This window comes from Oncorhynchus keta, chromosome 6 (assembly GCF_023373465.1).
Source record: "Oncorhynchus keta strain PuntledgeMale-10-30-2019 chromosome 6, Oket_V2, whole genome shotgun sequence".
Taxonomy (NCBI): Eukaryota; Metazoa; Chordata; class Actinopteri; order Salmoniformes; family Salmonidae; genus Oncorhynchus; species Oncorhynchus keta.
In genome coordinates, this window is record NC_068426.1 from 37,484,033 (window position 1) to 37,495,760 (window position 11,728).

Here is an 11,728-nt window from a genome sequence, read left to right on the forward strand (position 1 = left end):
AGAGAACCCACGACAGATGTAGAGATACAGAGAAGGGAGGGAGGGAGAAGGAGAGAACCCACGACAGATGTAGAGATACAGAGAAGGGAGGGAGGGAGAAGGAGAGAACCCACGACAGATGTAGAGATACAGAGAAGGGAGGGAGAAGGAGAGAACCCACGACAGATGTAGAGATACAGAGAAGGGAGGGAGAAGGAGAGAACCCACGACAGATGTAGAGATACAGAGAAGGGAGAAGGAGAGAACCCACGACAGATGTAGAGATACAGAGAAGGGAGGGGAAGGAGGAGGTAGAGATACAGAGAAGGGAAGGAGAGAACCCACGACAGATGTAGAGATACAGAGAAGAGGAGGGAGAAGGAGAGAACCCACGACAGATGTAGAGATACAGAGAGGGAGGGAGGGAGAAGGAGAGGACAGATGTAGAGATACAGAGAAGGGAGAAGGAGAGAACCCACGACAGATGTAGAGATACAGAGAAGGGAGAAGGAGAGAACCCACGACAGATGTAGAGATACAGAGAAGGGAGGGAGAAGGAGAAGGAGAGAACCCACGACAGATGTAGAGATACAGAGAAGGGAGGGAGGGAGAAGGAGAGAACCCACGACAGATGTAGAGATACAGAGAAGGGAGGGAGGGAGGGAGAAGGAGAGAACCCACGACAGATGTAGAGATACAGAGAAGGGAGGGAGAAGGAGAGAACACGACAGATGTAGAGATACAGAGAAGGGAGGGAGAAGGAGAGAACCCACGACAGATGTAGAGATACAGAGAAGGGAGGGAGAAGGAGAGAACCCACGACAGATGTAGAGATACAGAGTAGGGAGGAGAAGGAGAGAACCCACGACAGATGTAGAGATACAGAGAAGGGAGGGAGGGAGAAGGAGAGAACCCACGACAGATGTAGAGATACAGAGAAGGGAGGGAGGGAGAAGGAGAGAACCCACGACAGATGTAGAGATACAGAGAAGGGAGGGAGGGAGAAGGAGAGAACCCACGACAGATGTAGAGATACAGAGAAGGGAGAAGGAGAGAACCCACGACAGATGTAGAGATACAGAGAAGGGAGGGAGAAGGAGAGAACCCACGACAGATGTAGAGATACAGAGGAGGGAGAAGGAGAGAACCCACTACAGATGTAGAGATACAGAGAAGGGAGGAGAAGGAGAGAACCCACGACAGATGTAGAGATACAGAGAAGGGAGGGAGAAGGAGAGAACCCCAGATACAGAGAAGGGAGAAGGAGAGAACAGAGATGTAGGAGAGAAGGAGAGGGAAAGGAGAGATGTAGAGATACAGAGAAGAGATACAGAGAGGGAGAAGGAGAGAACCCACGACAGATGTAGAGATACAGAGAAGGGAGAAGGAGAGAACCCACGACAGATGTAGAGATACAGAGAAGGGAGGGAAGGAGAAGGAGAGAACCCACGACAGATGTAGAGATACAGAGAAGGGAGGGAGGGAGAAGGAGAGAACCACGACAGATGTAGAGATACAGAGAAGGGAGGGAGGGAGAAGGAGAGAACCCACGACAGATGTAGAGATACAGAGAAGGGAGGGAGGAGAAGGAGAGAACCCACGACAGATGTAGAGATACAGAGAAGGGAGAAGGAGAGAACCCACGACAGATGTAGAGATACAGAGAAGGGAGGGGAGGGAGAAGGAGAGAACCCACGACAGATGTAGAGATACAGAGAAGGGAGGGAGGGAGAAGGAGAGAACCCACGACAGATGTAGAGATACAGAGAGGGAGGGAGGGAGAAGGAGAGAACCCACGACAGATGTAGAGATACAGAGAAGGGAGGGAGAAGGAGAGAACCCACGACAGATGTAGAGATACAGAGAAGGGAGAAGGAGAGGACAGATGTAGAGATGAGGAGAAGGGAGAAGGAGAAGGAGAGAACCCACGACAGATGTAGAGATACAGAGAAGGGAGGGAGAAGGAGAGAACCCACGACAGATGTAGAGATACAGAGAAGGGAGGAGGGAGAAGGAGAGAACCCACGACAGATGTAGAGATACAGAAGGGAGGGGGGGAGAAGGAGAGAACCCACGACAGATGTAGAGATACAGAGAAGGGAGAAGGGGATGGAGACAGAGAAGGGAGGGAGAAGGAGAGAACCCACGACAGATGTAGAGATACAGAGAAGGGAGGAGAGATACAGAGAAGGAAGGAGGACAGATGTAGAGATACAGAGAAGGGAGAGAAGGAGAGAACCCACGACAGATGTAGAGATACAGAGAAGGGAGAAGGAGAGAACCCACGACAGATGTAGAGATACAGAGAAGGAGAGAACCCACGACAGATGTAGAGATACAGAGAAGGGAGGGAGAAGGAGAGAACCCACGACAGATGTAGAGATACAGAGAAGGGAGAAGGAGAGAACCCACGACAGATGTAGAGATACAGAGAAGGGAGAAGGAGAGAACCTACGACAGATGTAGAGATACAGAGAAGGGAGGGAGGGAGAAGGAGAGAACCCACGACAGATGTAGAGATACAGAGAAGGGAGGGAGAAGGAGAGAACCCACGACAGATGTAGAGATACAGAGAAGGAGGGAGAAGGAGAGAACCCGACAGATGTAGAGATACAGAGAAGGGAGGAGGGAGGGAGAAGGAGAGAACCCACGACAGATGTAGAGATACAGAGAAGGAGGGAGGGAGAAGGAGAGAACCCACGACAGATGTAGAGATACAGAGAGGAGGGAGGGAGAAGGAGAGAACCCACGACAGATGTAGAGATACAGAGAAGGGAGGGAGGGAGAAGGAGAGAACCCACGACAGATGTAGAGATACAGAGAGGGAGGGAGGGAAGGAGAGAACCCACGACAGATGTAGAGATACAGAGAAGGGAGGGAGGGGAGAAGGAGAGAACCCACGACAGATGTAGAGATACAGAGAAGGGAGGGAGGGAGAAGGAGAGAACCCACGACAGATGTAGAGATACAGAGGAGGGAAGGGAGAACCCAGTACAGAGAAGGAGAAGGAGAGAACCCACGACAGATGTAGAGATACAGAGGGAAGGGAGAGGAGAGACAGATGAGAGAAAGGGAGAAGGACAGATGATACAGATGTAGAGATACAGAGAAGGGAGAAGGGAGAACCCACGACAGATGTAGAGACCCAGAGAACAGATGTAGAGATACAGAGAGGAGGGAGGGAGAGAGAACCCACGACAGATGTAGAGATACAGAGAAGGGAGGGAGGAGAAGGAGAACCCACGACAGATGTAGAGATACAGAGAAGGAGAAGGAGAGAACCCACGACAGATGTAGAGATACAGAGAAGAAGGGAGGGAGGGAGAAGGAGAGAACCCAGACAGATGTAGAGATACAGAGAAGGGAGGAGGGAGAAGGAGAGAACCCACGACAGATGTAGAGATACAGAGAAGGGAGGAGAGGAAGGAGAGAACCCACGACAGATGTAGAGATACAGAGAAGGAGGGAGAAGGAGAGAACCCACGACAGATGTAGAGATACAGAGAAGGGAGGGAGGGAGAAGGAGAGAACCCACGACAGATGTAGAGATACAGAGAAGGGAGGGAGGGAGAAGGAGAGAACCCACGACAGATGTAGAGATACAGAGAAGGGAGGGAGGGAGAAGGAGAGAACCCACGACAGATGTAGAGATACAGAGAAGGGAGGGGGAGAAGGAGAGAACCCAGAGACAGAGATGGAGAAGAGAATACAGATGTAGAGAGAAGGGAGGGAGAAGGAGAGAACCCCGACAGATGTAGAGATACAGAGAGGGAGGGAGGGAGAAGGAGAGAACCCACGACAGATGTAGAGATACAGAGAAGGAGGGAGGGAGAAGGAGAGAACCCACGACAGATGTAGAGATACAGAGAAGGGAGGGAGGGAGAAGGAGAGAACCCACGACAGATGTAGAGATACAGAGAAGGGAGGGAGAAGGAGAGAACCCACGACAGATGTAGAGATACAGAGAAGGGAGGGAGGGAGAAGGAGAGAACCCACGACAGATGTAGAGATACAGAGAAGGGAGGGAGAAGGAGAGAACCCACGACAGATGTAGAGATACAGAGAGGAGGGAGGGAGAAGGAGAGAACCCACGACAGATGTAGAGATACAGAGAAGGGAGGGAGAAGGAGAGAACCCACGACAGATGTAGAGATACAGAGAAGGGAGGGAGAAGGAGAGAACCCACGACAGATGTAGAGATACAGAGAAGGGAGAAGGAGAGAAGAGATACAGAGAAGGGAGGAGAGGAGAGAGGGAGAAGGGAGAAGGAGAACCCACGACAGATGTAGAGATACAGAGAAGGGAGGGAGAAGGAGAGAACCCACGACAGATGTAGAGATACAGAGAAGGGAGGAGGGAGAAGGAGAGAACCCACGACAGATGTAGAGATACAGAGAAGGGAGGGAGAAGGAGAGAACCCACGACAGATGTAGAGATACAGAGAAAGGGAGGGAGAAGGAGAGAACCCACGACAGATGTAGAGATACAGAGAAGGGAGGGAGGGAGAAGGAGAGAACCCACGACAGATGTAGAGATACAGAGAAGGGAGGGAGGAGAGGAGAGAACCCACGACAGATGTAGAGATACAGAGAAGGGAGGGAGGGAGAAGGAGAGAACCACAGACAGATGTACAGAGAAGGGAGGGAGAAGGAGAGAAGATGGAGATACAGAGAAGGGAGGGAGAAGGAGAGAACCCACGACAGATGTAGAGATACAGAGAAGGGAGGGAGAAGGAGAGAACCCACGACAGATGTAGAGATACAGAGAAGGGAGGGAGAAGGAGAGAACCACGACAGATGTAGAGATACAGAGAAGGGAGGGAGGGAGAAGGAGAGAACCCACGACAGATGTAGAGATACAGAGGGAGGGGGAGAAGGAGAGAACCCACAGAGAAGGAGAAGGAGAGACAGATGTAGAGATACAGAGAGGGAGGGAGAAGGAGAGAACCCACGACAGATGTAGAGATACAGAGAAGAAGATGGGAGGGAGAAGGAGAGAACCCACGACAGATGTAGAGATACAGAGAAGGGGGAGAAGGAGAGAACCCACGACAGATGTAGAGATACAGAGAAGGGAGGGAGAAGGAGAGAACCCCGACAGATGTAGAGATACAGAGAGGGAGGAGAAGGAGAGAACCACGACAGATGTAGAGATACAGAGAAGGGAGAAGGAGAGAACCCACGACAGATGTAGAGATACAGAGAAGGGAGAAGGAGAGAACCCACGACAGATGTAGAGATACAGAGAAGGGAGGGAGAAGGAGAGAACCCACGACAGATGTAGAGATACAGAGAAGGGAGGGAGAAGGAGAGAACCCACGACAGATGTAGAGATACAGAGAAGGGAGGGAGAAGGAGAGAACCCACGACAGATGTAGAGATACAGAGAAGGGAGGGAGAAGGAGAGAACCCACGACAGATGTAGAGATACAGAGAAGGGAGGGAGAAGGAGAGAACCCACGACAGATGTAGAGATACAGAGAAGGGAGGGAGGGAGAAGGAGAGAACCCACGACAGATGTAGAGATACAGAGAAGGGAGGGAGGGAGAAGGAGAGAACCCACGACAGATGTAGAGATACAGAGTAGGGAGGGAGAAGGAGAGAACCCACGACAGATGTAGAGATACAGAGAAGGGAGGGAGAAGGAGAGAACCCACGACAGATGTAGAGATACAGAGAAGGGAGGGAGAAGGAGAGAACCCACGACAGATGTAGAGATACAGAGAAGGGAGGGAGAAGGAGAGAACCCACGACAGATGTAGAGATACAGAGAAGGGAGGAGAAGGAGAGAACCCACGACAGATGTAGAGATACAGAGAAGGGAGGGAGAAGGAGAGAACCCACGACAGATGTAGAGATACAGAGAAGGAGGGACAGGGAGAAGGAGAAGAACCCACGACAGATGTAGAGATACAGAGAAGGGGAGGAGAAGGAGAGAACCCACGACAGATGTAGAGATACAGAGAAGGGAGGGAGAAGGAGAGAACCCACGACAGATGTAGAGATACAGAGAAGGGAGGGAGAAGGAGAGAACCCACGACAGATGTAGAGATACAGAGAAGGGAGGGAGAAGGAGAGAACCCACGACAGATGTAGAGATACAGAGAAGGGAGGGAGAAGGAGAGAACCCACGACAGATGTAGAGATACAGAGAAGGGAGGGAGAAGGAGAGAACCCACGACAGATGTAGAGATACAGAGAAGGGAGGGAGAAGGAGAAGAAGAAGAGAGAACAGATGTAGAGATACAGAGAAGGGAGGGAGAAGGAGAGAACCCACGACAGATGTAGAGATACAGAGAAGGGAGGGAGGGAGAAGGAGAGAACCCACGACAGATGTAGAGATACAGAGTCGGGAGGGAGGGAGAAGGAGAGAACCCACGACAGATGTAGAGATACAGAGAAGGGAGGGAGAAGGAGAGAACCCACGACAGATGTAGAGATACAGAGAAGGGAGGGAGAAGGAGAGAACCCACGACAGATGTAGAGATACAGAGAGAAGGGAGGGAGAAGGAGAGAACCCACGACAGATGTAGAGATACAGAGTCGGGAGGGAGAAGGAGAGAACCCACGACAGATGTAGAGATACAGAGTCGGGAGGGAGGGAGAAGGAGAGAACCCACGACAGATGTAGAGATACAGAGAAGGGAGGGAGAAGGAGAGAACCCACGACAGATGTAGAGATACAGAGAAGGGAGGGAGAAGGAGAGAACCCACGACAGATGTAGAGATACAGAGAAGGGAGGGAGAAGGAGAGAACCCACGACAGATGTAGAGATACAGAGAAGGGAGGGAGAAGGAGAGAACCCACGACAGATGTAGAGATACAGAGAAGGGAGAAGGAGAGAACCCGACAGATGTAGAGATACAGAGAAGGGAGAAGGAGAGAACCCACGACAGATGTAGAGATACAGAGAAGGGAGAAGGAGAGAACCCACGACAGATGTAGAGATACAGAGAAGGGAGAAGGAGAGAACCCACGACAGATGTAGAGATACAGAGAAGGAGGGAGGGAGAAGGAGAGAACCCACGACAGATGTAGAGATACAGAGAAGGGAGGGAGGGAGAAGGAGAGAACCCACGACAGATGTAGAGATACAGAGAAGGGAGGGAGGGAGAAGGAGAGAACCCACGACAGATGTAGAGATACAGAGAAGGGAGGGAGGGAGAAGGAGAGAACCCACGACAGATGTAGAGATACAGAGAAGGGGGAGGGAGAAGGAGAGAACCCACGACAGATGTAGAGATACAGAGAAGGGAGGGAGGGAGAAGGAGAGAACCCACGACAGATTTAGAGATACAGAGAGGGAGGGAGGGAGAAGGAGAGAACCCACGACAGATGTAGAGATACAGAGAAGGGAGAAGGAGAGAACCCACGACAGATGTAGAGATACAGAGAAGGGAGGGAGGGAGAAGGAGAGAACCCACGACAGATGTAGAGATACAGAGAAGGGAGGGAGGGAGAAGGAGAGAACCCACGACAGATGTAGAGATACAGAGAAGGGAGGGAGAAGGAGAGAACCCACGACAGATGTAGAGATACAGAGAAGGGAGGGAGAAGGAGAGAACCCACGACAGATGTAGAGATACAGAGAAGGGAGGGAGAAGGAGAGAACCCACGACAGATGTAGAGATACAGAGAAGGGAGGGAGGGAGAAGGAGAGAACCCACGACAGATGTAGAGATACAGAGAAGGGAGGGAGGGAGAAGGAGAGAACCCACGACAGATGTAGAGATACAGAGTAGGGAGGGAGAAGGAGAGAACCCACGACAGATGTAGAGATACAGAGAGGGAGGGAGGGAGAAGGAGAGAACCCACGACAGATGTAGAGATACAGAGAAGGGAGGGAGAAGGAGAGAACCCACGACAGATGTAGAGATACAGAGAAGGGAGGGAGGGAGAAGGAGAGAACCCACGACAGATGTAGAGATACAGAGTAGGGAGGGAGAAGGAGAGAACCCACGACAGATGTAGAGATACAGAGTAGGGAGGGAGAAGGAGAGAACCCACGACAGATGTAGAGATACAGAGTAGGGAGGGAGAAGGAGAGAACCCACGACAGATGTAGAGATACAGAGTAGGGAGGGACAGAGGTTCAAAAGGCGAGAGACAGGTGAGAGAGAGAGAGAGAGAATGACAGACAACCCAAGACAGAGCCTAAGAAATGGGGGAAGGGAGAAAGAGAGCGATAGAGAAAGAGATAGTGTGTCTCTCTTTCTCTGTGTAAGGGCCAACGGGTGGATATTGACACTAGCTCTAGGTCCTCTGGGTGCCCTCTCCAATCTCAAAGTACAGAGTGTTCCATCGTCCAGCCAATGGAAGATTAGGTTAGGACTGCTGTGTACCTTTGGGTTGGGGTAAGGCCCAAATATCCGGCATTATTGCTGAGACCTACAAACAAATGTCAACCTCTAACCAACATGCTGATTTTGACTCGACCCACTTTCGAGTAAAACAGCAAGGAAACAGTGGGTGCTATAGAATAATGGTTGTAATCATGTGGTGTATTCTGATGAGAGTGAATGGCAGTGTTTACAGAGTGTGTGTGTGTGTGTACCTTGGGCGGTGTGGACCAGCTGAGTGTAAATGGCTGGTAGGATGACAGGCTGGGGAAGGTCCTGCAGGTACCGACTCAGACCGTCACACAGCATCTGCAGGTCCATCTGGTCCAGGTCTGCTGAGGGAGGATCTGAACACAACACACACATTTGCTCAAGGTCTAACTGCTTTTAAAAAATATATATATATGTATATATATATACACACTTTGTTGTTGTTTTTTAAATGAAAAGAGACATTGAATTTGGGTGGAAATAAGTGAAGAAGATGAATTCCGCTCACCAGTGTCAAAGCACTGTCTGACATCTAGTCCACCATCAGCTGTGAAGGTCCTGTACAGAGTTGGATTGTCCAGACCTACGCCAAATCAAGGAGCACATGATACCACTAGCTAAAACACAATTACTTTTGATTCCTGGAAAGCGCATAGCTGAAATGCAATTACTTTGATTCCTAGAAAGTCCATACAAATCACTTTGAAACTATTCAGATTTAAGTAGAAAAAATATATATATATCTTTTTAACTGTATTATTTAACCTAAATTTAACTAGGCACGTCAGTAAAGAACAAATTCTTATTTACAATGACGGCCTCGGGAACAGTGGGTTAACTGCCTTGTTCAGGGGCAGAAAGACAGATTTTGTACCTTGTCAGCTCGGGGATTCGTACTAGCAACCTATCGGTTACTAGTCCAATGCTCTAACCACTAGGCTACCTGCCGCCCCCAACTAATTTAAATCATGTTGTTGATAAACAAGCAGTGAATCTAGAATGTATTAGTCCGGTGTGTACCGGCCAGCTCAGCTCACCTTTCTTCTCAATGGCCTCCAGCAGCCTGGCAAGCATGGGGGGAGCCGTCTCTGGGAGGGAAAACTGCTCTGTCAGGTCCAGTAGGGCTGAGCCTGGAAGACGAGAAGAAGAGATGAATAGTGGTTCAGAATTTTAGTTTGTCATTTTCACTTAAAAAGGTCTTCAGGATTTCAATAGGTAACAAAACGGTGAAGAAAAAGACGGACTGGGAGGGTATGAGTTGGAGGTTGGTTGGGGTCAATTTAATTTAAAACGTATCAGGAAGTGAATTGAAATTCAGTATTTTATTATGTATTTTTTTTAAATCGCCCAACCCTTGTTTAACCAAGCTCTTGTTGGTTATATGCAAGAGTCAATCTCTCCCACCTCTAACAAGACACAAAGGGGTCCATTTTGGGCTTCCACACTTCAGTCCAGCAAGCTGTTAATATATTATTCCCACTTCGCCATGTGTTCACATGGTGGGCAGAGAGCGGCTGTGCCTTTCAACTGGGCAGGAAGGGCGACTTGGGACCCGGAGCGCAACTTCAAAAAGGGTATAGAAGACACCAGACCAAAGGAGTGGTGGAGAGACCAAAAGGCAACCGTGCACAACCGACCGATTCAGGTTAGAGAGGTGCTGAGCAGTAGATAAGACAGGTCTGAGGCATGCCAGGTCTGAGGCAAGCCAGGTCTGAGGCAAGCCAGGTCTGAGGCAAGCCAGGTCTGAGGCAAGCCAGGTCTGAGGTAAGCCAGGTCTGAGGCAAGCCAGGTCTGAGGTAAGCCAGGTCTGAGAGCCAAGCCAGGTCTGAGGTAAGCCAGGTCTGAGAGCAAGCCAGGTCTGAGGCAAGCCAGGTCTGAGCCAAGCCAGGTCTGAGGTAAGCCAGGTCTGAGGTAAGCCAGGTCTGAGAGCCAAGCCAGGTCTGAGGCAAGCCAGGTCTGAGGCAAGCCAGGTCTGAGGCAAGCCAGGTCTGAGGCAAGCCAGGTCTGAGGCAAGCCAGGTCTGAGAGCCAAGCCAGGTCTGAGGCAAGCCAGGTCTGAGCCAAGCCAGGTCTGAGGCAAGCCAGGTCTGAGGCAAGCCAGGTCTGAGGCAAGCCAGGTCTGAGAGCCAAGCCAGGTCTGAGAGCCAAGCCAGGTCTGAGGCAAGCCAGGTCTGAGGCAAGCCAGGTCTGAGGCAAGCCAGGTCTGAGGCAAGCCAGGTCTGAGCCAAGCCAGGTCTGAGGCAAGCCAGGTCTGAGGCAAGCCAGGTCTGAGCCAAGCCAGGTCTGAGGCAAGCCAGGTCTGAGGCAAGCCAGGTCTGAGCCAAGCCAGGTCTGAGGCAAGCCAGGTCTGAGCCAAGCCAGGTCTGAGGCAAGCCAGGTCTGAGCCAAGCCAGGTCTGAGCCAAGCCAGGTCTGAGCCAAGCCAGGTCTGAGCCAAGCCAGGTCTGAGCCAAGCCAGGTCTGAGGCAAGCCAGGTCTGAGCCAAGCCAGGTCTGAGCCAAGCCAGGTCTGAGCCAAGTTTTTTTTCTTTTTCTTTCTTCTTCTCATTAAATCTTAGCATTCAGGTGTGGTGGACATGAAAGGCTCCGGGGGCTGGCACAGATTTTATTTGGATTTGCAAAAAAGGTTATTTTAAAAAAAAAAGGTCACTTTTCTGAAAGGCCCAACTGTTCGAAGCTTCGAGTCTGTAGTTTCAAATGCAGACAACCATGAATGGAGACCCTTTTCCATTTACTCCCCCCTCTCTCCCTGAAATTGTTTAACTTTTTTGTAAACGGGCATGAAAGTGGGCATCTAGCATAGCCGTCTACGGATACACGCCTGTCATTAGCCTGGAGACGTTCGCTCCCCCAGGAGGCTGCTTGCTAGGCTAAATAATGACCTGTCCTCGTTTCACACTGGGAAATAAACGCTGTCCGGGTTGCGTGTGAATCGACTGGATCAGGAGCGAGAGAGAGAGAGACCTTTAACCACCAAACTCTCCCGTGTCGCCTCGAGACAACAGTCATCTGGAAGACATGTGTGGAACGCGCCACACGGACCAAGAAAAAGAGGAGCGGGATTCTCAGAAGCATTGAACTTTGAGCTAATGGAACGCCAACGTTCCCCCAAATAGAGAGCTAGACACCCAGTGCCACCTCTGCACGGCTTGGAGGTGTAACCTCTCTGTCCAGACAGATATCCTGCTGTCCTCCCTTCACTGCCAAAGCTCGACCAGCCTTGGCCTCCCGCTTCTGGGAAACTCACTTCACAATCTGGGGCTAAATTTACACCGGGCCCCATCGCTACAGGAAGTCCACATGCAGGATAAAATGCATAGCAACGCCAAGACACAATCATGTCCTAGATCTACATGTATAGAAACATTAAAGCAGTCCGACATTACAGATAAGACTTGATTTACCTTTGTGATAACGACAAT

General features: G+C 50.5%; 1 protein-coding gene across 5 annotated transcripts in view; it reads right to left on the reverse strand.

Moving 5' to 3' along the window:
• Positions 1–11,728, reverse strand: part of LOC118385486 (phosphatidylinositol 3-kinase regulatory subunit alpha-like) — a 108,493-nt gene that overhangs the window by 24,491 nt on the left and 72,274 nt on the right. For 2 of the 5 annotated variants that reach the window (XM_052521463.1, XM_052521462.1), the window contains exons 3-5: positions 9,347–9,439; positions 8,818–8,892; positions 8,534–8,665 (exon numbers count right to left, since the gene is read on the reverse strand). The exons of the other annotated variants lie outside the window; for them this stretch is intronic. In XM_052521463.1, the coding sequence (XP_052377423.1) occupies positions 8,534–8,665; positions 8,818–8,892; positions 9,347–9,439 (300 nt within the window). The remainder of the gene's footprint in view (positions 1–8,533; positions 8,666–8,817; positions 8,893–9,346; positions 9,440–11,728) is intronic. 5 annotated transcript variants of the gene reach the window in all.